This window comes from Oreochromis niloticus, linkage group LG7 (genome assembly GCF_001858045.2).
Source record: "Oreochromis niloticus isolate F11D_XX linkage group LG7, O_niloticus_UMD_NMBU, whole genome shotgun sequence".
Taxonomy (NCBI): domain Eukaryota; kingdom Metazoa; phylum Chordata; class Actinopteri; order Cichliformes; family Cichlidae; genus Oreochromis; species Oreochromis niloticus.
In genome coordinates this window covers 20,381,031-20,408,466 of record NC_031972.2, presented here as the reverse complement: position 1 = coordinate 20,408,466, position 27,436 = coordinate 20,381,031, and the positions used below count along the sequence as shown (strand labels likewise).

Below are 27,436 nucleotides of genomic sequence, written 5' to 3'. Positions count from 1 at the left end.
CTGATGAGGACCTCACATAAGATCAGTTCCTTCTTCGTTTCTAAGCTTTTAGAGATCGAAAGGAGGAAAGATCCAGATGAGAATATTTTTATGAAGTGTATAGTCATGTGTTTAGTTCCCACCCTACTGCAGCTCTGTTCATCTAAACAGCATGAGTCTGTCTTTCGGTAGAAGCTGAACCCTCCACCAGCCAGGCCCAGACATCCATTAAGACTGAGTCAGGCTGAAGACATTCAAGTATTAATCATTACTTCATCAGTAAAGCATTTATTATAGATTAGAGATATCATATATAATTCTAGATGTAGGTGTCGGCCTCAAGTACATTCAATTAACTTTGTCTGACATCGATTTTTATGCTGTCGACATTTCAAAATATGACATTTTTTCCAGCGGCAGAAACAAACTTCCATTTAGCCAATTTAGCGGTTTCACCGATAGGGTCCTGGTATTGTGGTTGAAGGCTCAACAGAATCATAGAAGCACAGAGAAACAGTAGCTGTTATTAGTGATGATACTTATCCTATTATGATGGCAGCAGGTCGTAGTTTCTGTAAGTTGAGTTTTCTTTAAAATAAATAAATAAATAAAATCAAGACAAACCGTTTTTCAATCAGCTTTATTCAGGAGAAGGGGAGAAATATTACTCAAGGAAAAAATAAATCAGAAGGCTTCTGTCAGAAGCAGCACTCATACAAATCAGTTCTCTCAGTGATCCTTCATTTTCATCCTACAGTCACTTCGAATTTACATTAAAACTGATTAGTTGAGATGCTAACTTATTTTTCAAATAAATAAAATATTTTCTCTTTGTCAATCTTTGTACTGAATCACAGCCAGTCAGTAACCTCCAAAACCCCAACTCTGGACTAGCACGCATACAATACAAGCTGCCAGTAAATACGGCAGAGCAGCTTCCCCCCACCTCATACACCAGGCATAATGAATATACAATATGTTACACAGGTACAGTATATACACCACCTCTTATACAGTAGAGACAAGAAATTCTTCCTCATTGCCATGTTTCAATCACGCATTTGAAAGGGAATTAGAAAACCTCAGAAATCCACACAGCTGTTATTATTTTACATGCCCCAGAAAATCCCAAAACACCTAATGTAGATTTATCTCTTGGTCTTACCCCTGGCTAAAAGCAAAAAGACAAAAAAAAAGAAAAGAAAAAAGGGACTGATTGCTAAGAAACAGGGAAGAATGATGGAGTAATTTTACTCAAAAACACCTTTTTATGGCAAAGTGCGGAGGTTTAGGGAAGGTGCTGTTTACTTTCTCTGTAAAGAAACCAACACTGAGTACATACAACTACGACACAGTCCCATCTGACGTTGTATAATATGCCTAAAATACCAAACTGCTTTCTGCCCAATAAATTTTAGCGATAAATATCAAGTGCGCGACTAATAATTTAATGAACATGCCCTTTAAAGCACAAGAAGATCTCAAAATTCAGAGACAAACATGTATGCATACAAACTTTTGCAGAAGTAGTCTCAATGAATTCATTTTTTGGACATGGCCTTGCAGTGACCCCTTATCTTGCGCATTAAAAGTAAAAAAAACACACACACAAAAAACAGAAGTTGCCTAAATTTGGTCTAAGTGAAAGAAAGGGAAAGAAATCAGCTGTGGTAATTTGAATTATTAATTATAAATGGATGCAATTTCACAATTCAATCAATATAGTCTCCAATCTCTCTTAAAGCTAGACAGAGAAACTTGAATTTCAGCCCTGATGTTGGGAGTTTTCCCCAATGTCTTGACTTTTAATGCCCAAAGGAGATTTATTCAAGTGTTCTGTAGCCAATACAACTACCAACTATAACAAATCAGTCCTACTTTATTCTCTTAATTTTTAAAAAGAGGAATATCTTTTCTCAAAATCTAAATGGTCCCTTACCTACAGAAATAATTTAATATCTCATTCGTTTAATCTGGCTAGACTGTGTCTCGTCACACCTCCATCAACACTCAATTTAGCAGAATCCTCAGCATGTGGCATGAAGCTTCATAGGATCCTCTCTCTTGTTAGAAACACATCTGTCCGACCAGCAGCCGGAGCAGAGGTGGGATAAACGAGAAGCTATGTACAGTTTTAGTGCAATCATACTTATATAATCTGATAGAACTCTACAAAAAAAAACAAACAAACAAAAACAAAACAACCCCCAAAACAAACAAACAAACAAACAAAAAAAACAAAACAAAAAAAAAGCACAACAGATGCAATTTTGGCTGAGGAGGAAAACAGTTTGGATTTCACACATACGCATACTCACACAGTCCAGTTGTTAAAGATGTGCATCAATTCATCACTGATATGTAGAACTACACGAAAACGTAACAGAGAAGATCGGGCTCATGTTTTTAGTGTCGATTTGTTTGGAAACTTAAAGACCCCGTGACAGCAAAGGCGTAGTTAGGGATAAGATGAAATGAGACATGAGTGACCGAGTCTGTGATGAGGTCAGCCAAATACCCCAGAGCACCAGATTACCTGATTTGAGGAACAAAGATGATGTTTAGCTGCAGGTATAGACATTAAACTATGAGCAACTTCCCCAAAAATTGCAATAACTGCAAAGATGAAGTAAAATAACACAGAAATAATGTGAAAAGCAGTCAGCAGCAGCACAGCACCGCAACCACTAATGTTTATGTTTATATTTACTTTATCCATGCGACAGTTTGGAGAAGATGACTTCAATGCCTTTATAACTGAGTAACTGCTTAACTTCATGGGTCTCTAAAATCCATCTATGCCCTATGCCCTATAAAGGTGATGACTTTTTACTCTAACAGGACAAAACATAAGGAAAAAAAAATAAAATAAAATAAATCACAAATACTAACATTTTACAATGTACAAACATGACTTATTTTCAGTGTCTGGAGGAAAAAGAACAGTACCAATCAGCAACATCCACCTCCATCTTCCTGAATTATGTAACGTAGCGAGCTCTTGACTTCAAAACTGAACACCACCTACAGTTTAAAAGCTTTTATGTGCACTAAACCCCTTTCACTCACTTAACTTCACCTTATATCTCACTCCACACTCATTAGTTACCCAACCTGATATGCTCTTTCTGCATCCCCTCTCCTCACTTCACATTAAACACACATACAGGTTAATATTGAGGTTATTACATTCAAATGTGATGCTCGCTCGCTCTCTTTTTTTGTTTTGTTTTTTGGCATGTGTACAGTGGATTTAAACTGACATTTGCACTTGAATAAAGTTGCACACAAACAGGCTGTTAATACTTGACAGCTCTTTCAGTACTCTATCAGCGAGGGGACAGGATATACGGCCCCATTTATTGCACAAATGTGTGAGATGGGAATTCAAAACTGAGGTGAAAAAAAAAAAATCAGATTGCATTTAGGAATACTGACCACTTCCTCGCTGGGAAAAGCATCAGGGACAACAAGAACATAAAGACAAACAGCAAATACAAAATCCTCTCAATTAAGCCTCACACACAGTAGTGCTGACACGCGGAACGGGGGTGGGTGTTTTAATGTAACTGGGTCAAAGACATTCGTGCATCTTCGACCAGTCATGTAAGATTTCCGATATTGTGAAGTGTTTGAGAAGATCATCAGTAAGCTACAAACGTGGTAAACTGTAGGGTTTAATATTTCCCACACTTCAACACAAGTCCAACATTTCTCATGTTTACACACACACCTACTCAGTCACACCCACATCTCACACCACCAGGATCTTTACTTCGTCCTGTTCGTCAGGCCGGTAAAAGAAGGGGATGCAGGGGTTCTCTCCCAGAAAGGGGGGTGATCTTTGAGCTCCTTGAGGGTTCTGGATCTCCTGAAGCAGCTGCATGATTTGCTGGGCTGTGGCGTCCTCTTTAGGCACCAGGGGCTTGGAGTCAGTCTGGCCAGTCAACAGCATCTGGGATGAGGAAGCTTCCAGACCAGCGGCAGGTTCTGACAGAGGGATGTCCTCCATTGCTTCTGCAGCAGAGAAAACAAAAAGGTACAGAACAGTGATGTTACTGAAAATATGAATTAAAATACATTTAAAAAAAGGAGGCAGAACACTTGAAGCGCTAAAGCACCACCCTTTCTGCCTTTCAGACTCACACATCAGTGGATAAAGTCTTCCAGGACTATGAGTTTAAAATAAGCTTCACTGTACACACAAATATCCCAACACAATAGACAGGATCAAACTCACTTACCTGTGGGGTTGTGTGGAAGTGTGGGTATGTTTATATTTGGGCTTTAAAATCCACCTGCTGTAAAACAATCATGATTAGCATAACTGGTTTTGCTTACCTGCTCCAGTGGCCGCATGAAGCTCTGTGTGCGTGTGTGCTTGGTGGTCTGGGTGAGTGTGTTCCTGTCCAACAGGAAGCAGGTCAGGGTTTACTGTGCACATGCCGGCTACAGCTCCAGTGTAGCGGTTGTACCAGTCATTCCTCTCAGCTACCAGCCTCATCACAAGATCCTGCAGCTCAGCCAGCTTTGCCTATTGGGCAGAAGGGATACAATGGTTGACAGAGAGGAGAACAATCTTGTTAAGTATGGCACACTTTTTTAGTGATGACCAGGTGAAATTTTAAGATGTGAGAGAGAAAAGTGTTCTTAGGGAGAAAGACTTTTGTCTGTGCAAACAATCTTCAAAAACTTAGGCACCTGCATATTTCGTCATGTCATGTCTTTTGTTATTATTGATATTGCATAAAAGTTATTATTGTGACACTCCTTCTGCATTAAAAGACATCAGTACCTTCATCTCCTCCTTGTCTTGGGCCAGCATGCTGATGTATTGCTCTTTCTCTTGATGCTTCTGTTTCATAATAGCCCGCTGACTCTGGTACAGGGCGATATACTCGCCTGGAAAAATATACATAATAGAAATAAATATGAGGACCAAATGATTACATATGAAACAGGACTAAGAACAACCTATAAACACTCACCTATTGTGTCAGTCTCTCCAGACAGCTGGATGCAGCGGTGCTCCAGTTCCTCCACCCTCTCCTTCAGGTCTGCTTTCTCTTGCATGAGGGATGTGAAACGCTGCTGCAGCTTCTCCATTGCAGCTTGCAGGGCCTGATGAACTTCCACCGGCACTCCTCCTTCTGTTCAAGCAATAACAGAAAGGGGGGAAAAAGTGTTTACATGACACAAAAATAAACAAGAGTAAAAGAGTAAACTGGCACACACACTTGTTACTCTCCAGAGAATTTAAGTCTTTTATAGTTGTAGAAAGATCTGCAAGCTTGCACAAACACTAATGCTTCTGACCTGAATGCTCATGGCTGTGCTCACAGTGACTGTGTTGACCGTGACTGTGACCGTGACCGTGCTCGTGCTCGTGGTCATTAACAGGTGTTTGGCTGTGGCGCTGCTGCTCCAGACTGAGGGTGACGCTGGCCTGGTGCCGGGCTGCTATGTGAAGCCTGCGCTCCTCCTCCAGTTGCCTTCTAGCCTCGTCCCTCTCTGCCTCCAGCTGAGCCAGAGCTCCACGAATAAAATCCTCCTGCAAGACAACACGAAATTAAACCATATAATTCACCATAGAATAGGACTGGACATAAAAATATGAACTTTAGACAAAGATGTAATATTAAAAAAAAGAAAAAAAAAAAAAAGACGGTAAACAAAAGAAAAACAGAACATTTGCATGAGCTGAAAACATCTCTTTACCATCTCTTTCTGGCTCTCAAAATCCTCTGGAATAACTATGGGGGAAGACTTTGTTGGACTTTCTTGCAGGGACTGGCTTTCCACTCCATCTCCTAAATGATATGACACATACAACTGTTTTTTCATTTATTAAAAACCTCTCGCACTAATGAAACACACTGTGCAGCAGCACTTAATGCTTTCCGTTTTTGGTGCTAGTACACAAAAAGCCTGCACTTCTTCATTTTGAACAGTTTAGCCTTAATCTGCAGTTTCTGCTGTAACAACATATTACCTGCTTCAAATCAAGAAACTGTGACACTGTTATTTAAAAAGAGACAGGATAAAGCCACTATACTATACGGAGCCCTCTGATGACATGGTCCAAAAAATAAATAAATTGTTGCCACAAAATACTACTTCGTGCCCTCGAAATAGTATAACGTGCCCACGAAATACTTATTTGTGCCCACGAAATACTATTTCGAGGGCACGAAATAGGTATAACGTGCGCAAGAAATGCTAATTTGTGGGCACGAATTGGGTATAACGTGGCAACGAATTACGCATTTGTGGCAACGAAATAGATAACGTGCGCACATCATATTGATACAACTCCTGGACAGCTGTATAGAGACATAAGCATAAGAGTAGGCTAAACCTATACACCATGGACAGAGACAGTATGATTGAGTTTTATTTTAGGCTGGGAATGAGCTACAAATGCATTTTGAAAAGCCTGGCAATGCAAGGAACCATTATTACGGAGACACATTTAAACAGGATATTAAGAGCCCAGTTGCTTTACAGACGTAAGTACGACCTGGACACCCGGATAGATTTTATTGTGAACCAACTGCAAGGGCCTGGGAAGGATCACGGTTATCGGTCAAGTGTTTCGTGCCCACAAATTAGCATTTTGTGCGCACGTTATACCTATTTCGTGCCCTCGAAATAGTATGTCGTGGGCACAAATAAGTATTTCGTGGGCACATTATACCCATTTCATGCCCACGAAGTAGTATTTTGTGGCCACAATTTATTTATTTTTTGGACCATGTCATCAGAGGGGCTCCGTAATACTATTATAACTTTAGAGATAATTTTTTTTAAAATTGCAGGAAATCTCTCACCAAAAGAAAAACAAGGCAGAGAGTGCAAACACGTCAGTAACAGAGAGCTTACCTTGGTCTCTGGGTGATGTCATAAGAGCAGAGCTGTTGAGCAGCTCTTTCACCTCAGCTTTCAGCTGCTCATTGTCTCTGACTAACTGTTCCAGATGCTCCTGCAGGAAGAAACAGTAACAGAAAACAATTAGAGTGTGTTTTTGAGGGTGTTAAGGAAAAACTATTAATATACAATAAAAACTGCAGACTGCAGTTTTCCTTAAAGATGGCCAGTATAGAATGGATCATATTAAAAACACTCATGTCAAAATTATCAATTTCTCTATCCATAAAAATGCCTTAATCTGAAATCATTTCAATACGTATTTTCTGCAGTATAAAAACACCAATACCAGCTCTGCCTTTCCACACCACTTTCTCTCTGTCACGGCATGTACAGAGGTAACAGAATTGGCCTATCTTAAGTGCTGAATCCATTAAGTTAGGAAACCCGAGAAGGAGCAACACCCTGAAGCATTAAACAGGATGGTCAAGCGAACTGCTGCAAAGTGTCCCAATCCCCCTCAGAGCTATCAGGCCTGACAGATTTACCGCAGCAGTTCAGCTGACAGGATGAATATGAACATACTTTATGTTCTATATTGTAATTTACATTGTACTGAATTCTAGAATCACAACACCATCTACACAGACTGGTCACAGATGTATATATTAAAAAGGCTTATATACATACATGGGCTTGTTTAAGCTGATTGTGACTCATCTCCAGCTGTGCACGGCCATTGCTTTCATTGTGCTGTAGTCGGTCCATTAGCTGACTCTGCTGCAGATACTGTTGGTGGAGCTGTTCCCTCTCTGAGACCAGGGCCTGGTAGCCAGCACAGTACTGCTGGAGATGTGCCGCTACCTGATCCCTCTGCTCCATCAGACCCTGAGCTTCTGTGCATTTCAGCTCAAGCTGGAGGCAAGAAAATAAAGGCGGACAAAGCATGAAGACAAACAGCAAGTGCGTGCATATTCAGCTGACTTTTCATCTGTGTTTGCTTTAGGGGAGTGCTGTGCGTGACCTCACCTGCTCCTTGACGTTGTGCAACTCCTCTTGCAATTCACCCATTCTGCGTGCAAGCTCCTTTTTCACATGTTGTTCTGATTGGATGGCTGTAGTCAACTCCATGTTCTCATTCGTCTGTTGGAATGAAGGAGTAACAGGAATTTCGGTTTAAAGACAGACGTGTCAAGCACCACTGAGGTCAATCAGATACTTAACAAAACAAAGCTCTGTTTCAAAAAAAACAAAAAAAAACCCCAAAACGGATTATGAGAGCATAAATTCAAAGAAAGAAAAAAAGGAAATTATGAAATGAAAGACCAGCAGAAGGGTAGAATTCTAAGAACTGTGGTGCAAAAATAAGGCAGTTATAGTGGTAATGGAGTGTGTCATCTAAAAATAAAGAGATAGTAAGATTTTCAGCCTCACCAGTTTGACAAAACCGTTCTGTAGCTCAGCCAGCTGGTCCTTCAGTGTTCGGTTCTGGGTGAGAGCACGGCTAATAGTGGCCTTGTCTGACTGAACATCCTCTAACATGCGTCGGCGGTCCTCAGCCTCCTGGGTTTGGCTCTCCACCTGACGCTCCAGCTCCCCCAGACGCGACTCCTGCTCTGCACACATACGGCTCAGCTGCTCGTTGTCCCTCAGCTGTGGAAGTATTACAGAGGATGATTAACACACTTCAAATGTAAGAGGTGCAACGAAAGCACCAACTCTCTTTGAAACATCCAGAAAGGGAAAAATCAATATGTGCTTCTTTTAAGTGTATATGAAACTATATATGAGTCACATTAACCCATTAAAATGTTTGGAGAAAACAATGTGAAGCACACCTGTGCCTGATACTGTGATGTAATGGCATCTTTCTCTTGTTGTAGGGCATTAAGGGCCTCCTGTAAAGCCACCTCATTTTCTGATGGTCCTGAGGACTGAGGCTCTGTGCCATGCTGAGCTTCTTTCTCCTGGGATAATAATGCTAGAAGAGAAAAAACACCATTTATTAAGATTTCTCATTCTACTAAACACAAATACTGCAGCTGTGTCACATATGGCCAGTACTTTGAATGCTATATTTGATATGCTTTCAACATATATGCTAAACTAAACATTAAAATAATATTTTACAAGGTTATAAGCAGGAAGACCTGACAAACACAAAATGGGGCTAATGTTAATCCCAAAACTGCAGATCACTTAGTGCGGCCCCATCTGCTCTCCTTCTGACTTTTGTGTTTCTTGATCTTTGCCACATCAAGAAGGGAGAAAATCTAATGAGGAAAAGGAAGAGGCAGTAGATGAGGGTTGAGTGCACTACTCACCTGCAGCATTTCTTAACTCTGCAATGCTGGCCTCCAGTTCTTGCACCCGGTTGATGTTTCTATCCCTCTCTTCTGCCACCAGAGAAACCTTGACACACACAGATTTAAAGCCTAATTGCTGTGTGTCAAAGAAAAACAAAAACAAAACAAAAAAACAACCCAACCCAACCCAACCCCCCCCCCCACCACACACACACACACACACACACACACACACACACACACACACACACACACACAAAAGAAGCAGCACTACCATTTTCGTTCTTTATTTAAAGCTATAGTGAAACCATAACCCATGCTGATGTTACTGTACCTGTGTTAGCAGTTGTTCAGTTTTGTCCTTCCACACACGACCTTCTTCCTGGATCTGCACTGCATAACAATCCCTTTCTGTCTTCAGCTGGGTAATGGACTCCATAAGCTACATCATCACAAATGTAAATAAAAAAAATAATAATTAAGTCTTCTTCTTTTTTTACTTTTATATATTACTTAATCATTAATGGAATAGGTACAAAAGACATTTAATATTAACACAGACAGCAGCTAGCAGTCAAACACAGAAGCCAATGCTAAGACAAAGGTCCATGTAAACCTGGTGATTGTGCGCCTCCAGCTGCTGCTTCTCTTCCAGCAGTAACTGAACCTGCTGGCTGGCACTGGTAGGATCTGACTGACTTGAACACTGGAAGAAATTAGTAGGAAAACTAGAATTACTGGCGGCCATCCAATATTCAAAAAACTGGCCTCCTAGACATTGACTCTCGAGTTGTTCCACTACTTCCAGCAAGTAGTAGGAGAAAGATGAATTCATATGTGAATGAACGGTGTTTGCCTGGAATTCAACACACCTGCTGTAACATGAGGTCAGTTATCTCGAGCCTCTTGCGAAGATCTTCTACCTCCAACTTCATTGCGGCATTTTCTTGTGTACTCAGTTTTATCTGCTCTGACAGCTCCGAGCTCTGCTGCTTCGACTCCTCGCTCAAATTGCTGTGAACAAACAAATTCAGTGTTTATTTTAAACTCACCATATCCAGACAAGACTTGGGAAACCTGTTCAAGCCAACTCTTCCATTACAAAGAATCAAAGCATTCAAAATACAAAGACCATATAGAAAAATTTCCTCAGGCAAGTTAGGATAAAATGACTTACTTTAGTCTAAACACCTCCAATCTCAGATTGTCTCTTTCCTTTTCAAGCTCTTTGTTGTGCTGAGGACAAAAAAAATAAAGACTCAGCAAGACATCACAGAAACCTATTAAAAACAACAGCACAGACAATTCATGCAATCAGCTAAATTGGGTAACACTGCCTTCTTACAAGTTCAGTTATTTGCATTTGCATTACTTATATGCAAGTGATTACTGGATTGACTGTTACCTTTTCAAACTGTTTCTGCTGCGATGAGACAGAAGAGAGAGTTCTTTCAAGTTCTGACACTCTCTGCCTTGTTGATTGCAGACGGTTATTCAGTTCCTCTGCCTCAGCTTAACATGCACGCACACACACACACACACACACACACAAGGAGAAAGAGGCACAGACACACACTGTTAACTGCTGCAGCGATAAGCCATCGCCAAGTTTATTATTTAAAAAAAAATAAAATCCCCCCACTGCAAACACACACACACCTGTTTTTTGCCGTGCAGCCTGTTGTGTGTATTGTAGTGCTGTTTGTAGCTCAGATTTCTCAGCTACGAGTATGCCAATGGTCTGGATATGAACCTTGGAAGAGGACATACGAACAAAGAGCACCATTCTTCATATAAGACTAGATATTGTCAGCTGACTTCACAAACAAGGCCTGATTAATAAAACATACAGAAAATTCTAATTTCTCAGAGTAATTAAACACAGTACATCATTTACTCTTGTCAGAGTTAGTTAACAATGTAGGAAGTGTTAAAAAGGGCAGTGTATGTTGTTGGATAACATTTTATACAAGGGCAACTCCGTGCACTCTGACATTATCCACTGCTACATTACACTGCAATACAATGACACTATTAAGTGACAAATAAATTAAATTAAATTAAATAAATTAAATTTATGCATTCGTGTAAGTGAATGTACCTGTAATTGCTCCCGCATGGCACCCTGCTCTTTTGAAAATCTCTGTTCAAATTCTTTTCGCTCCTGAAGAAAGAAAAAACATAAAGTTCATGAATAACCAAGAGCAAAACATTACAATAACAAAGAAATAAAGAATTACACAGAAACAAATAGAAGGTAAAAAGAGAGTGTGAAAAGGAGAGAAAAAAAATACCTTTTGTAGCTGATCTGTAAGCTCCTGAGATTGCTGTGTCTGACAGACCAACAGGATATATATTTAAGTTGGGGAAAGGTCTATTATATACACACTTATAATAATCACATCAGTGCTACTCAGTGTTAGCCTATAAAACGTAACCAAAATTCTGGCACAGACCTCATGTGCATGCCAGGCAGGACAATAATAGCACCGAGCACTAAAATAGTAAACCTATTCTGTTATTAATGTTTTGTTAATCTTTCATGTTGTTTTAAAGCTTGGAGCTCTGGTTAGATTGCTAAACTCAAAATGCCGTACAATCCTGCATCTACTATCAGGTTATGACTGCTCTGGTCAAAAGGTGCACAGAAAGGATCAATCATGCTGCCGTTGTTAATTCTCTGAAGAAATTTTAGTTAAGCTAACGAAAACAAAAAAATAAATAAATAAATACCACTGAAACCATGCCAACCATGATTTTTTTTTTTTTTTTTTTTGTTAAAGGTTATGGTTACTCAAGATGACATGAAGAATGCATTAAAATGCATGCACTGATAAGAGTGATTAGGGGCAGAAGGAGACGAGTGTTACTGCAATCACATAAAGATGTGCACATGATTATGCATACACACAGCTTCTTACCAGCTGGCCTAGCTTGGTAGTGAGCTGAGAGTTTGTTAGGTTGCTGGATTCCAGGGCGACTGCCAGCTCCTGGTTTCGACTCTATCACGTGCACACATGCATCCGGGTAAGGAAAGGGAAAAGAAAAAAAAAGAAAAGAAAGAAAACAAAAGAGAGGAATAAAGTGCAGTGGAAAAAGTCAAACAAAGAACACATGGGGGGAGGAGGAGGAGAAAATTTAAATGTGAATTATTAACATGGAGGCAAAAATAGCACCATGACAAGTAGTGCAAAATGTTCTACTAATAATGAGAAGTGGATCAAATAATTAAATAAAAAGTGATGGCTATTAAACTGATTAATGCAGCCAGTTGAGAAGGAGAGGAGCATTCATACAAACCTATTAAGGTGTCATTTGTAAGACCTGCTCCTTCATACAAAGTCTGTGCAACAATATTGTTGGATATCTGAACTTCTACTATACTCCTCACCATAAAGATGACTTACCAGTTATATAAGAGGGGGGGAAGGGTTATTAGAATACCTTCATTAATCTTGAAAACTCATTTGTTCCACTTACATGGCATTGGGATACTACTGTTTGAGTTAGGTGACTTGTAACTCAGGCTTGAAATGTCAAAAACTCAACAAAAAATTTTTTTTCTTCTTCTTACCTCCAGTTCTCGCTCACTCAGAGAAGGTGCGCCATCTCCATTCACATATGCAGCAGACGACTAAAAGACACATGAAGGCAGACATTAATGTGCTTCCCACACAGAAAAATATCTGATGTTTTAAGGTAAATAAGCACCATCAGGGAAACTGTGGCACCATTTCTGTTGCCATTCATAGGGGAAACTTGATTTGTTATCCACGGTAGGACAGCTACTTCATCACAATGTGGGGAAACAGCGCTTTAGTAATAACATGACAAGAATTCACTAGAAACTGTCTTAGAAACCAGAGAACAAGCAACGTTTGTGGTTTGCTGCTGACCTAACAAAATTAAAATTAAAAGAAGATCTATCAAACTGTTTTAGTGCACCAGTTGATGCTGTCAGTGTGCTTCAGACCACTGGGAATGACTGGCGAAACTGAAAATGCTTCCAGTGCATTCCTACCCAGAATAGATGCAACACTCCCTGATTAAAACGGCACATCAGTGGCGGTAGTGTGTTATTGTTAAAAGCCTAACACTATGAAAGAAGTGTGTGTACCTCAGAGACCAAGCCGTTCAGTTGCTGCGAGAGCTGTCGCAGGCTCTCTGTGGAAGACAGCGGCCTGCAAGATGACATGGACACGCACATCAACAAACACTCAGTAGCTTACATGAACCATTTACATGAATCTTCTCTTTAATTACAGATACATAGCTATGTAATCACGATTCTATGACAGAACCCACCTATTTTCCTCCATTGAATTCTCATTGCCGTTGGTATCAGGGTAATCCTGCAGGGAGACAAAAATTGAAAGCAGAAAAGAGAGTGCATAAGTGATAAATATAGATAAAAGGTAGACAGTAAGCACATTTGATAAAGAGAGGAAAAAAAATAATAAAAAAGTTACACAAATGGCCTGTGCTGAAACTGTTGTTCCTATTATAACATGTATAAATTAATAAAAATACAGCAAATGAAAAAGGAACTGTTCACACTGATGCTTAGAATGACAATGCAGTTTTATGGCCAGTGTGGCGCAACAATGACAGGACAAAATATATTTTTCAAGACAGAGAAGGAAAGAGAAACATAGGAGAGACACACCTCAGTGTTGTGATCGACAGACTCAGAGTTAGTAGCAGTGTTAGCGCTAGCGGGGTTAGACACAGGTGAGATGTAATCAGACTCGCTGTTTGGCTCCTCCAGCAGCTGAGCTGAAGACTGAACTGAAGACCCCATGGCCTCCATGTCAGCGAAGGTCTGAGGCGACACATACACAAAAATGCACACACTGGTTTAAATGTACAGAGAAGTAGCAGTTTGAGCTGCAAAGAGACCACAACACACGCACAAAAATCAGCAGATTAGTGTTCTAACCAAATTTGTACTGTTAACTTTCATTTCTACATCTAGATGAGTACAGAACTGACAAGAGGAAATTACACTGTAAAAAATGAATAGAAACACCTTTCTAGCAGTAATTAAGGTGTTCCATTGAAAATGAAGTTCCTGTACTGGTGCCCCAGTGCCACTGATCCCACCAATGGGAGACTCTGAAATATCTGCACCATGTCAGCTCCAAGTCTATTCTATATTAACACTATATGCAGTTTTGGCAAAATAAAGCTTCAGTGTTCAGTGGCTTTGATCCAGTGCAAGCAATAATCTGCCGCATAAAGAGACACGACACACACACCAGCATGACACACAGATATTGACATCACAAACCTGCAACTAGCAAGAATCTGGAAACTATTTGTTCAAAGCAACTCAATATTATTTAAAGATCACCAATAATGCTGTGATAAACTGATATATATTTAAAACCAATAACAATTCTTTTTCATGCTTCCAGCTCAACATGACATAATGAAAAAGTTGCAGTAGAAGGAAGGTAAGAATAGAGAAGCAGGGTAAAATATTAAACACCGAAAAAATAACATCAACAACAGAGGGGTGCAGAGAACGATTAAAAACAGTCAGGAGGAAACAATGAAAAAAAAGCCAGGGGCAGAGGCTCACCTGACAGTTGCCATAATGAGGGAGGACTATTCCATTGCTTTGACTAAGTGCTTTTAGAAAACTGTCAAACTACAGGAAAAGGAGGAGAAAGAGATTGGAAAAGGGAGAGAAAATTTCAGAAAGTGACAGAGTGGTAAACAAACAAGCACACAGAAGCCATGTCTACAAGGAGGAGGTCTAGAAGTATGCAAGAGGGCAGTAAACGTGGACTGGACTTGTATGGACTCTTTTATTTATTTAGAAAGGCAAAAGCAAAACGCAACTTTTGTTCAACTCAGTTTTTTATGTGAAGTGTATGAAAGCATGCTGAAGACTGGAGTTTCTGCTAATAGCGAGAAGCAGGGTGACAGCTGTCTCACGAATGTATCCAAATGCAGGTCAAATGTCGTTGAGCAGACTCGTGTCACATGCGCAACTGCTGTCTGAAAGTGCTACACGTATTCTCATGGGTACTTTTAATTTGATTAGATAGCTTTGAAAACAGGCCACAGCAGAAGATGGTGTTCCACATTAGTAATCAAAATGACATTAAATACCAAAAATGTTTTCTTAAAAAATCCAAAACTTGTTAGACTGTCAAGAGAGCTCAAAGAATGTGATTGTGTTACTTGCTGCACACAATTTGTCCCAGTACTTTTTTTAAAATCACCAGAACAAATATTAAAGCAATGGTCTTGTTAGCACATTTATTATGTTTTCTACTCAAACAAGTACAAATGTGGTGAAAAACAAGTGAGTAATGAAAATCAGAAACAAATCACAGAGAAATAGGAAATTTGAATACCCAGCTGCCACCTCAGCTCAACTTCGAATATACAGAAGAAATTAATGGACTGATGGATGAACATCTGACTAATGAGTCACTGCTTTGAAGATCAGGAATTAATTACTATTAATCAGCTATAAAGAGTGCTACTAAAGTGCAGGATAAACTTAAAGCAGTAGCATAGAGTAGAGAACTAGCTGATATTCACAGAGGGATTCTTGGGAGAGGAGACTTGAAAGCCTATCATTTTTTAATCAATGTAATTTTATGATTATTCCTATTAAACGTTCTATAACAAAAAGCTGATGAACCTGAGTGCTGAAACAATCAGATGACATAACGTGTTCATTATAGTGTTTCTGCGGCAGCAACTGACAGGGGTAGAGGAAAGTGAGTTTTTGATATGCACATAAGTTGCTACACCAGTGCTTTTTTGGATAAATTATTAAACATCAGCATATATATTGTGGTATTGAAGGTACTGGAAATAGTAAGTGTTTTGAGACAAATGACAGACTATATTCAGCTGTCTATCTAGTCAAACTGGCTGCGACTCCAGCAGCTTGGACTGCAGCTGGTGATAGTAGTCAGCCAGTTCATCATGCACAGACTGCTCCAGGTTCTAGTTGGAATGCTGCTCATTTGTGCAACAGAACAAGGACTGCTATATATCCACAACCTAAGACACTGAATGACATCAAGGAATCATCACAACAGTCTTAGTCAACATGGAAATATAATACAGGACGGCATTCTTTCAAAATGAAGGAGACAATGCTGACGCTGTAGTGGGCTAAGTGGACAATCCTATGTATATTCAAGTCAACCGAACTACATTATATTACTATTATAAACTCATCTGGACTGTTATTTATACCATCTCATGAAATTATATATTAGTTCTTGAAATTCTTACCTTATGCTACATATTGCAATATGTAAAAGCCACAGTTGTGGTCAGGGGCTTAAAAAACACTGTCTCATGTGCAACGCCCTTCTTAGGTAAACATGTCTGTCATCAGCGCCCCAAAGAGGTGTAAATACTTCTACTCTGCTGTAGATAATAATTGGCAAAAAAAAAAAGAAAAAAAGTATTCTATCTATCTATCTCATATATATATATATATATATATATATATGTATACACACACACACACATATATGTTCTTCAGCCAAACACACAAATACAACACCCTTCAACTTGAGAGAACAAATCATGAAATGACCATCTACCAAGCACAAAAAGAGGATGTCATTTGACGACAACAACAACAACAACAATAAGGCAAACTGTTATGCTTACATTGTCTGGAGAGTTTCTGTCTGGTGAAGGTGCATCAAGTTGGCTGGATCCCTTCACCTTTCTCTTCTTCTTGGCTGCTCCTCCTTTTTCTCCTCCTACACTAGCAGGGGAGCTCTTCTGTTGAAATTCCTTCAGCTGAGTAGGAAATGAGAGAAGAAACCCATAAACGTGTGCACATGAACAATGTCTACTAATATATATTTATTTGTCACGTCTTACACATATAGTACCAGGACTCTGCAACTGTCCCAAACTATAGATATTATTTCAAACAAATTACACTCAACATCTCGAGCGTCTTAACAAGCTGAATGAATGAGGTAATAAAATTCGAATTCAGTGCTCCAATTCCAAAACAATGCACCAGCTAGCAGAAAGATCCGGCTTCAAACGGATGAAGTTAGTAAGTTGTGCTAAACAATGATAACCTGCGTATGATATGCATATGACGGTTAAAGCATACCAGAACGCTCTAACAGCTGTCTAAGGGGAACTGCTGGGGCTTTTTTTTTTTTTAACAGTAAAGCTAAATAGCAGCAAAATGACATGTCACCACGACCACTCAGTCGTGAAGCTTGTGGGCCAGCAAAAAATGCTGGCGAGTCACTTCTTGAATCTGATAAGGCCATCTTTCTGACTAGCCGAAAAAGACACCAAGCCAAAGCACACAGCAGGACAGGGAAGAGGGGTGTCAGCTGTCAAAACACCCCCCGTCAGTCCATCCAGCTAACTGTGCTACAGGGGTAGCTTACAAGCTCAATGAGTGCTGTGTTTTAAAACTACCGTTTGTTAGACATTTTCTTATGAAATTAAATTCTGCAGATAACACAAAAAGCTGGCAGGCTGCTGTGCGACATTCCTTAGACACACACGTAGCCATATATTCATCAGCTAGTTAGCTAGCTTGCTAACGTTAACTTGCCTGGGTTAGCACGTTAGGCTTTAACTACATTTAAATGTCAGCTGGAAAGTCAAGTAAAGCGGCCAAGCAAGTGGTGCAAGTTAATCTGCGAGTACATAAACAGCGTGGGATAGTATGCGTGTCTCTACTAACTAAAAATAGTCTACATAATCTGGGAAAGTTAATGCTATCAGCAGAGGCCCCGATGAAACATCGGTCTCTCCTACGCAACAGAGCCGCGAGAGGAGCGGAGGAGGTCGGACAAGCGACAGTGCAGAACTCGGGCGACGTGTAATGACAACACCCTTGCCCCGTAAAAAATATACATAACGAAAAGACAAGAAAACAGAGTTAACACAGACTTGTGTACATAAAGTGGGAACTACACTTTTCGCGCTATGTAACTGCGTTACTTGTAAAATACTTTACCTTTTTCTTAGCTGCAGCGAGTTTTATTTGCCTACTCTGGTCGGCCATCCTGCTGCTCTGGTGGTCAACTGAGCGAACCACGTCATCAGCTTGGCGCTCATACGCGTCTAAGCCAGTAGGTGGCGCAGAGCTCAAGCTGTGCCCTCGACATAGCATAAAACATCTTTATACCGTCTATGGCCGTGAGCTTACAACCTCACATAAATTAGCCTGAACCATGTTTTCTTTCTTTTGTTATATGAAATATATAAAGTATTATTTTCGACAGAGTTTAGGAAAAAATGTATTAACACCTTTGCTATGTGGTTGTCGGCTGCTTTCATTGTCTGTAGTTGTTGCTACTTTACCTTTGTGTTTCTCTATAATTAAGATAAATATAGCCTATTATTTTGTAGGTTACATTTATTACACAGAAATGTACCGTACAGTACTGTCTTATTTTATGTTTTAAAAAATGACTTTTTTCACTTTCTTTTTGTAATATGTAAATTTACCACAGGTGTAATGAAGTGTAGTACTGTGGAAAAAATCTTGATCCTCCCTTACACAAAAGAAAATAAGGTATATAAGGGAAATTCTAACAATTCTGTACAAACAAGCTTGGAAGTCTCTTTGGAATGACCACCTTTATTCTTTCACACAGTCAGAACGCTCTGAGGCAGATTTCTTGTCATTCCTCTTCAAGTCATACTCTTCCTTCCTCTTCTTGTCATACTCTTCAAGAATAATTCTCCAGGCTCCTTAAGGGACATTCAAACATTTTATAAAAAAATATGAGAAAAAAAAAACTCTACAAAATGTCAATCTATTAATTCATATTAATAGAAAGCATATCAGAAAGGGGTTTCCATACAACAAACACAAGGCGAAACCAATGCTAGTAGTCCTTACATTGTAATAACCTGTATGAAGGCCTTACTGATCACTTCCTCCTTGATTTAGCAACATGGCTCCTCCTAGTGTTAACTATGATATCCAACTCTTTTTACTAGATTTAAAAGTCCAAGTAAAAAGTTCAATTGTATACAAAGAAAATGACACATTAAACCCAGAATTTTCCATCAGGTTTGTTTCACTGCCCTGTGTGGTTTTAGTCTTAATGAGTCATCATTGTCTTTCAAGTTTACAGGTTAGTTTTGCTTTTGTTTGTAACACAAAGAAAGCAGATATAAATGACACAAATAGTAAACTGCCTGACAGTAACATTAGAAGGACCTTATAAACAATATAAACGCATCTTTTAGATTTTCTTGAATAAAATATAAGGAATTCTACTAACAGGAACTGGAGGCTTCTCCGTAACAATATGCTTTTCAATTCATCAGCATTAGCTTTAAAATGAGGGTATCCTTTGAATAGAATAATAAAATTTTCTGTAGAAATCCCTGCAAAGTCTGAAAAGGGCTTCAAAATAAAATAATAATAAAATACTTTGCATTACTTTAAGACAATAAAGAAAAAGATGAAACACTGAAATCTGATGTTCACTTGTTATTCTCCCATAAAACGTAATCAGAATTGGAGGCCACTAAGTAAGAGGTTTCCAAATCTAGACATAGAAATGTTTATGGTTTTTATGGGAAACTATGTAAATAAATAAATAAAAGAAATAGACAAAACTTAACTGCTACACTGATATTTTATAATTTTATGACTTTTCTATATTCTTCCTGACAGTACAACCGGTTTAGTTCAGGAACCTTCTGGAAATATATCAGTGTTAATAGAAGAATTCAGATAAATCACAGTAGGAGAAAGCAGATCAGTTCAATTCTATCCATGTAATGATTTTGGATTTTAGAAAATTCTTGCAATTAGTTAGTGTTTTTAAAATACCCATATCATAGCCTTGTACTTTGGCTGGTATATATTGGCACATTTGCCAAGGATCATATCTTGACAATGGCAGTCAGCTACCTTGACTTTTTAAGCAAATATTTGTCTTGTTGATTGAACTGAAACCCAACTGAATGTGCCAGTTTATGTTACCTTCTTATGTGTGCAAAAGATTTCAACCAAACTGAAATCAGTGTGATCACATGTATCTGTAGTCTTTAGCTAAGACTTGTACATTCACTGAGGAAACACCCAGACAACCCAGTTCACCTGGTACAAGATTTCCTGTCAGATTCATCACAATCACACAAAGGATTTGGATTTTCATACTCATAGCAGTTAGTCATTACGTCTCACAATTGCATCACTATCTCCTCGTAATGACACGCCTTAAAACCGCAAAATTAAGATTACAAATCAAACACTTGGTGGGCCATTGCAAAAAAAAATTATTGCAGCAAAAATCTGTAAATGTATGAAATGCGAGAAATGCATCCACCTCTCCCCCGGCATTGAGAGTGGCATGTCGCTGCACCAACTGTGTTCAGGATTGCCCTTGACAGACAGCCAATCAGCGTCGGCGCAGTGGACACATACGGTGACGTCTCTTCAACCTGATGTGTGCAAATCAGCGGCGGCCAGCGTGCTGAATGAAACCAATCAGCGTGTTCCAACGAGCAACAGCTCAGCCAATCGCGAGCCTCCACGACGGGAAAGAAGTGACGGCTTATATATGGAGAGACCACATTTCGTACAGCATCATTCTACACAAGTAAGGATTTGAAAGAGACAAAAGATATACAGGTTGCTCCAAGCGTCTTTTACCGGTAGAGGAAACTCAAAGGCCGTTAATTCATTGGTTGAACTTCTGTTAAGGTATGTATAAACGTTAATATGAATATGATAATGAAGCATCGCGGTATTTTCCATTTTCTGCAAAATGTTTTATTAAGGTAAAACCGGTTAAGGTCAATATTGACCAATAAACCAGCTGAAATGTAACTACACTACTGTCGTCTGAATGAACTGTACAGACTCTGTAACCTAAATATAATAAACAGGATGTAGTTTGGAATGTTCTAGCATGGTGGTTTCCCCCTGCATGTCTGCTAGGCATGGTAGCGTAGTTAGCAAGATACCGGCGAATTGGCGGGGGGGTGGTGGTGGTCATGACGGTGATTGACTGGTGATCCAACTTATTTTATCGATAATTCATATTTTCCTGTTATATTTATTCGCCAAGACCAACTTTTAGTCTGCCATGGGTCTGCAAGCTCAGCAAGTGACATTACGCAGTACCGTTAGTTTCTGGCTAGCGCACTTGGGAGGCTGAACCCATCTAATGTGTTACATTGTATTTCTTTTCTGCAGATCCGCTTGTAGATATAAGTACAAACAAAGATGAAGCTGTTCTGGGTTGTGATGCTGGTGGTCGGCACAGTGTTTGCCGCCGACGATGAAGACAAGAAGGACAACGTGGGGACTGTGGTTGGGATTGATCTGGGGACCACATACTCATGGTAATCACGTCAAGCTCTTATAGTGACATGATACCACCATGGAATAAAATGGCATTCAGACTAAATTCAAACTGTTTTCTTGCAGTGTTGGAGTGTTCAAGAATGGACGCGTGGAGATTATTGCCAATGACCAGGGAAACCGAATCACCCCCTCCTATGTGGCCTTCACCAGTGAAGGTGAGCGTCTGATTGGTGATGCTGCCAAGAATCAGCTGACCTCTAACCCTGAGAACACCATCTTTGATGCCAAGAGGCTCATTGGTCGCACTTGGGGTGATCCTTCTGTGCAGCAGGACATCAAGTACCTGCCCTTCAAGGTGAGCTTCTAAACTGAAAGTAAAACTTGTAGTAGTTGATTCTTTGGGTCATGTTTGAGTGAAATTCTTGTTAAATTAATATTGGTGTGTATTCCTATGAAGGTTACTGAGAAGAAGAGCAAGCCCCATATCCAGGTTGACATTGGTGGTGGCCAGATGAAGACCTTTGCTCCTGAGGAGGTCTCTGCTATGGTGCTAACTAAGATGAAGGAGACTGCTGAGGCTTACCTGGGCAAGAAGGTACAAAAAGTCAGAGATTGTAAATCAGTGAAAAAGCTAATCTTAATTAAATGGTGTATCATCAAATCTAACTTTATCCTTTTTCCTCAGGTCACACATGCTGTGGTCACTGTCCCCGCCTACTTTAATGATGCCCAGCGCCAGGCCACTAAGGATGCTGGTACCATTGCTGGTCTGAATGTTATGCGAATCATCAATGAGCCGTAAGCATCCAGTCAAAATGAATTTGATCATCTGCAATTTGAAACTGTCAAAAAAATATCTCTGCCCTCCCTTCTAACAATAAACTCTCATTGTATTCTTTAGAACTGCTGCTGCTATTGCTTATGGCCTGGACAAGAAGGACGGAGAGAAGAACATTCTTGTGTTCGATCTGGGCGGTGGCACCTTTGATGTCTCTCTTCTGACCATTGACAACGGTGTGTTCGAAGTGGTGGCCACCAACGGTGACACTCATCTGGGAGGTGAGGACTTTGACCAGCGTGTCATGGAGCACTTCATCAAGCTGTACAAGAAGAAGACTGGCAAAGATGTGCGCAAAGACAACCGTGCTGTGCAGAAGCTGCGTCGTGAGGTCGAGAAGGCCAAGAGGGCGCTGTCTGCCCAGCACCAAGCCCGCATTGAGATCGAGTCTTTCTTTGAGGGAGAGGACTTCTCTGAGACCCTGACTCGTGCCAAGTTTGAGGAACTGAACATGGTAAGATATTAATTTGGTTCTGAAAATATTGCGTATTAAACCCAATTGGAGAAATGGTTGACCAAGGTTTTTTAACCTGTGTGTTCTTCAAAACCCAGGACCTGTTCCGTTCCACCATGAAGCCTGTACAGAAGGTGCTGGAAGATTCTGACTTGAAGAAGTCTGACATTGATGAGATTGTCCTGGTTGGAGGCTCCACCCGTATCCCCAAAATCCAGCAGCTGGTGAAGGAGTTCTTCAATGGCAAAGAGCCATCTAGAGGCATCAACCCTGATGAGGCTGTGGCATACGGAGCTGCTGTGCAGGCTGGCGTGCTTTCTGGAGAGGAGGACACTGGTGAGTCATCACTTTTAGAAGTATTTTATGAAACAGGGTTGAGCTTTCAAATGCGATCTCGTTTACTAAACCTTTTCATTCACTTGCAGGTGATGTGGTTCTTCTGGATGTGTGCCCCCTGACCCTTGGTATTGAGACTGTTGGAGGAGTAATGACCAAACTGATCCCCAGGAACACTGTGGTGCCCACCAAAAAAGCCCAGATCTTTTCTACAGCTTCTGATAACCAGCCTACTGTCACCATCAAAGTTTATGAAGGTAATAGTTTGGATATTAATCTTTAAAGTTGCCAAATAGTCTTTTCATACAAAGAATCCAATGACAAGAAACACGTGACAGTGAAATGAAATGTTCCACAAGTCTAATTGTTGACTTTTTTTCTCTCTCTCTTCTTAGGTGAGCGTCCTTTGACCAAAGACAACCATCTCCTGGGTACCTTCGACCTGACTGGCATCCCCCCTGCTCCTCGCGGTGTACCTCAGATTGAAGTCACCTTTGAGATTGATGTCAACGGCATTCTGCGTGTCACTGCTGAGGACAAGGGCACAGGCAACAAGAACAAGATCACAATCACAAATGACCAGAACCGGCTAACGCCCGAGGACATCGAACGCATGGTGAACGACGCCGAACGCTTTGCTGACGAAGATAAGAAGCTGAAGGAGCGAATCGATGCTCGCAATGAGCTGGAGAGCTACGCATACTCCCTGAAGAACCAGATTGGTGACAAGGAGAAGCTTGGTGGCAAGCTGTCAGATGACGATAAGGAGTCCATTGAGAAGGCAGTGGAGGAGAAGATTGAGTGGTTGGAGTCCCACCAAGATGCTGACCTGGATGACTTCCAGGCCAAGAAGAAGGAGCTTGAGGAGGTGGTTCAGCCCATTATCAGCAAGCTCTACGGTAGTGCAGGTGGTCCTCCACCAGAGGGCAGTGAGCAAGATGAGAAGGATGAGTTGTAGGCAGGTCTGAAGTCTTGTCGCTCCTTGGCCCTCTGGCATGTTGGTGTACATATTGGACTGATGGGACTCAAATTGTGAGAGGAGTGGTCGGGAAGGGGCTGACAATAACAAGTGACCATACTGAATTTCCTGAAAGACTTTAAAACAAGTTTCAGTGTGTGAGACGTGTTCTCTTCGCTGGAAGGCGGAGATATTTGTCAGCCTGGATATGAGGCTTGTTGCTGCTGTTCTCAGGCAGTCCTGATGGGGTTCTGGAAAGGGGAGGGATGTAGTTGGGGGAGGGGGGGCATTTGTGGGTACACTGAAAATGGTGTCTGTGGGATGAAGGGCTCTTCATGTTCACAGGCAGTGCTAAAGTTTATTTATTGAATCTGGCTATTGTACTTCTGGAAAGACATTGAAATAAATGTTTGATACAAACTGTTTTCTGTCCTGTTTTAATTTATAGTTTCAGGGTCCACATTGGTGAAGTCAACCCTCTGAAATCTTGACCTTTCAGTATATGAAATTTCAATTTTGTACCTGAATTTCAAACTTTTTTTTTTCTTTCAGCATGTAATGGTAGAAGCTTTAAACGTAATTATAATGTAAAATATTTTATTCCTACATCTTTTTTTTTTTCCTTTACAAAATCCATTATATATGGTACCCAGAGTATTCATGCCTCCAAATACAAATAACAGGTTTATTGCCTCAGGGGGTGCTGGTCCATTGGCTCGCTCCTCCTCTGGATTCCCATCATCACACCCTGTCCAGGGAAATATGCACATGGAGTGGTCAAGACGTTTAGGTGGCAGAGCTACTTTGAATTTCATTAGGAGCCATCTACATTTGTCTGCAAGCAGACAATATAAAAACAATCATACTTAGATTTTTGTAAAGAACTAAAATACTACATTTTTATATAGGGTTCAAAAAATATATTTATTCATGGCTTAAAGACAGCGTACCAGTGTTAAATCTGTACATGGAGTTGCTTGCTCCATCTGCTGTCATCCCTCCAAACATGTAAATATTCTTGCCCAGCACAACAGCTGAGTGCGCAGCTACTCCTGGTGGAATATCTCCTTTGGCTTGCACTTTCTCCCACTTCATGCTCCCTTTAAAATTAATTTAACATATTTTTATATCATCCCAGTGTAATGCAGTGATACTCTAAACCAGGGGTGCCCAATCCTAGTCCTCGGGAGCTACTGTCCTGCAGCTTTTAGATGCATCCCTACTCCAACACAGCTGAATCAAATGGTTTGATGACCTCTTCAGCATGCCATCAAGTTTGGCAAAGGCCCGATAACAAGACATTCATTTGATTCAGGTGTGTTGGAACAAGGATGAATCTAAAAGCTGCAGGACGGTAGCTCTCGAGGACTAGGATTGGGCACCCCTGCTCTAAACACTTATGCTGCATGTGTGTTGACATACAAAGTGAATGAATGTAGATCTTTGAATCCACCATTACAATGATGTGACCATGTCTGGCTGGAGGGTGTCTGCCTTGTGGTTCAGGTTCAGAATGAGAAGAAAACACTGCAACAAATTTACAAGGAAGAGATGGATGGAAAAAAAAATTAATTATTGTCATATAAACATACATTTTTCATATCATCTGTTCAAACTGAAACCAGAAAGGCATAATTTACAGCAGAAAAACATAATTTTAGGGACCATGCAGGGAATACATGCCCCTTGATATTTAAAATGTGTGCTTTTTGTCCCCCTTAACAAAAATATTAAAGAATCAGGTATCTTATTTTGAAAAATAAAACTTCTTGAAAGACATTTAAAGCTGTTTTTGGATGTTGGCTGCCTTTTTTTCATTCTCTGTCAAGATGATCCCACACTGCTTCAATAATGTTGAGGTCCAGGCTCTGGGGAAGCCAATCAATGGCTGGTTGTGTTCCATTGTTTGCTTGTGTGCTTTAAATCCAGGTATGCCTTTACTGCATTGGGGGTATACTGGAATCCCTGTCATGCTGAAAATGAAGCCATTGCCAATTAGATGCTTTCAACAAGGTGGATCAAAATCTGACTGTACTTTTCTGTGTTCAGAATTCCACCAGTTTTGACAAGAGCTTCAACACCACTGTCTGAAATGCTCCTCGAAAACATAACATAGTCTCCACTGTGTATTACAGATGGCTGTAGATGCTCTCTGTTGTATTTTGCTCTTGTTCTTCTCTGTATATATTGATGAGGATTTAAATCATAGATTTAATTTTTTCATTCAGACAGTGTTGCCACTGATTTTCAGTCCAGTACTTGTGTTATTTGGCATACCTCAGCTTTTTCTCCCTGCTTCCCCTCCTTAAGAATGGCTTCTTGACAGCCACTCTTCAACTGAGACCATTTCTGATGAGGCTTCAGTAAACAGCAGATGGATCAGCTGAAGGGCCAGATGCATGTCTCAGGTTCTGTTTAAGGTTTTTGCTGGATTTTTTCCTGTTTCTTAAGGAAATGACTTTTAGACAATTTTCATCTGAGGTAGATTTTTAGGCCTGACATTTTTTATTTTAGTTTGCCACTTGTTTGTTTTCCTCAGATATTTTACGAACAATCTACACACCATGCAGACATATGCCAAGTTTTCAGGTAATAGCTCTTTGGGAATCACCTTGTTGGTGCAAAAATACAGTTTTATGTCTTTCAAACACTGATATATATTTGGCATTTTTGGTAGTTGGAACTAAAAAATTGGAACAAACAATGTGTTTTTGCCAAAAAGAAAAAAAGCATAATGATAGAATTTTCTTATGGTTGTATGCCATAACAAATAGACATATATGTGTGTGTGTGTGTGTGTGTGTGTGTGTGTCTACTTGTTGGCAGTATTTACTTCTAAGGAAATTTATAATTATTATATAGTATTATTATTTTTATTATTGTTGTTGTATTTTTGTATAGTATTTGTTCACATTTTTTAAAAAATGTTTAAATGTTTAGTGATAATTTATCAAGTGAACAAAGTTTGTTTGATTTTCTAAAAACATAATAGTTTTTGAGGAACATTGTACAAGTATTCCTGTTGCCATATATTTAAACGGTTATCATCTGTTACTGTAACATACATAACAAAGTCATAACGTAATGAATCAGCTATACTCACAAAGTGTCCCATGTCAAGTTTGCAATCAAGACCTGAGTGTAAGAAACCAAATTTTAATGGATTGTTAACATGAACTCACACTACACTGCTACGAAGTTTTATCAGATTTCACTCAACACTTTTTAAGTGTCAGATTGACAAAAACACAACTTCCTTTGTGGAGGTAATTATACATGTATACATACATTGACTTATTTTTACATACTTGCACGTTACACTCAAGTTTCGGCACAAACGGTGACGTCGCCTAAACCTGATGTTTGCAAATCAGCTGCAGCCAGCGCGCTAGCTGAA

General features: G+C 39.9%; 2 protein-coding genes and 1 long non-coding RNA gene across 7 annotated transcripts; 1 reads left to right on the top strand and 2 right to left on the bottom strand.

Annotated features, from left to right (window-relative positions):
• Positions 1–603: 603 nt before the first annotated feature.
• Positions 604–18,266, bottom strand: golga2 (golgin A2). 5 transcript variants are annotated; one of them, XM_005470347.3, is made up of 28 exons: positions 18,136–18,266; positions 16,806–16,940; positions 14,737–14,805; positions 13,819–13,974; positions 13,458–13,504; positions 13,270–13,333; positions 12,727–12,786; positions 12,074–12,154; positions 11,447–11,485; positions 11,254–11,316; positions 10,812–10,905; positions 10,558–10,664; positions 10,330–10,388; positions 10,025–10,166; positions 9,769–9,858; positions 9,487–9,594; positions 9,171–9,258; positions 8,685–8,827; positions 8,281–8,499; positions 7,876–7,989; positions 7,537–7,761; positions 6,862–6,961; positions 5,698–5,789; positions 5,296–5,530; positions 4,968–5,129; positions 4,775–4,881; positions 4,321–4,513; positions 604–3,996 (listed from the first exon to the last, which is right to left on the bottom strand). In XM_005470347.3, the coding sequence occupies exons 1-28, from the start codon at positions 18,181–18,183 to the stop codon at positions 3,734–3,736; spliced, it is 3,303 nt and encodes a 1,100-aa protein (XP_005470404.1). In that variant the 5' UTR covers positions 18,184–18,266; the 3' UTR covers positions 604–3,733. The 5 variants fall into 5 exon arrangements, with proteins under 5 accessions (XP_005470404.1, XP_005470406.1, XP_025764737.1 ...); XM_005470349.3 differs by lacking the exon at positions 12,074–12,154; XM_025908952.1 differs by lacking the exon at positions 13,819–13,974.
• A 2,422-nt stretch (positions 18,267–20,688) lies between these two features.
• Positions 20,689–24,201, top strand: LOC100708428 (endoplasmic reticulum chaperone BiP). Its single transcript, XM_019361053.2, has 9 exons — positions 20,689–20,847; positions 21,343–21,491; positions 21,577–21,808; positions 21,911–22,048; positions 22,139–22,251; positions 22,355–22,745; positions 22,844–23,081; positions 23,171–23,338; positions 23,477–24,201. The coding sequence occupies exons 2-9, from the start codon at positions 21,373–21,375 to the stop codon at positions 24,037–24,039; spliced, it is 1,962 nt and encodes a 653-aa protein (XP_019216598.1). The 5' UTR covers positions 20,689–20,847; positions 21,343–21,372; the 3' UTR covers positions 24,040–24,201.
• Positions 24,202–24,334: 133 nt separating this feature from the next.
• LOC102081320 (uncharacterized) lies at positions 24,335–27,431 on the bottom strand. The gene is made up of 5 exons (XR_003220882.1): positions 27,348–27,431; positions 27,143–27,174; positions 25,462–25,566; positions 24,990–25,139; positions 24,335–24,787 (listed from the first exon to the last, which is right to left on the bottom strand). It is a non-coding gene; the product is annotated as an uncharacterized LOC102081320 (long non-coding RNA).
• Between the last annotated feature and the right edge of the window lie 5 nt (positions 27,432–27,436).

Coding starts and splice junctions, on each gene's coding strand:
- LOC100708428 (XM_019361053.2), top strand. CDS start 21,373: ATGAAGCTGTTCTGGGTTGTGATGCTGGTGGTCGGCACAGTGTTTGCC. Junction 22,746..22,843: donor AGTTTGAGGAACTGAACATG/GTAAGATATTAA, acceptor TTCAAAACCCAG/GACCTGTTCCGTTCCACCAT. Junction 23,082..23,170: donor TTCTGGAGAGGAGGACACTG/GTGAGTCATCAC, acceptor ATTCACTTGCAG/GTGATGTGGTTCTTCTGGAT.
- golga2 (XM_005470347.3), bottom strand. CDS start 18,183: ATGGCCGACCAGAGTAGGCAAATAAAACTCGCTGCAGCTAAGAAAAAG. Junction 9,595..9,768: donor TGGAGGCGCACAATCACCAG/GTTTACATGGAC, acceptor GTGATGATGTAG/CTTATGGAGTCCATTACCCA. Junction 8,828..9,170: donor AGAGTTAAGAAATGCTGCAG/GTGAGTAGTGCA, acceptor TTTCTCTTCTAG/CATTATTATCCCAGGAGAAA.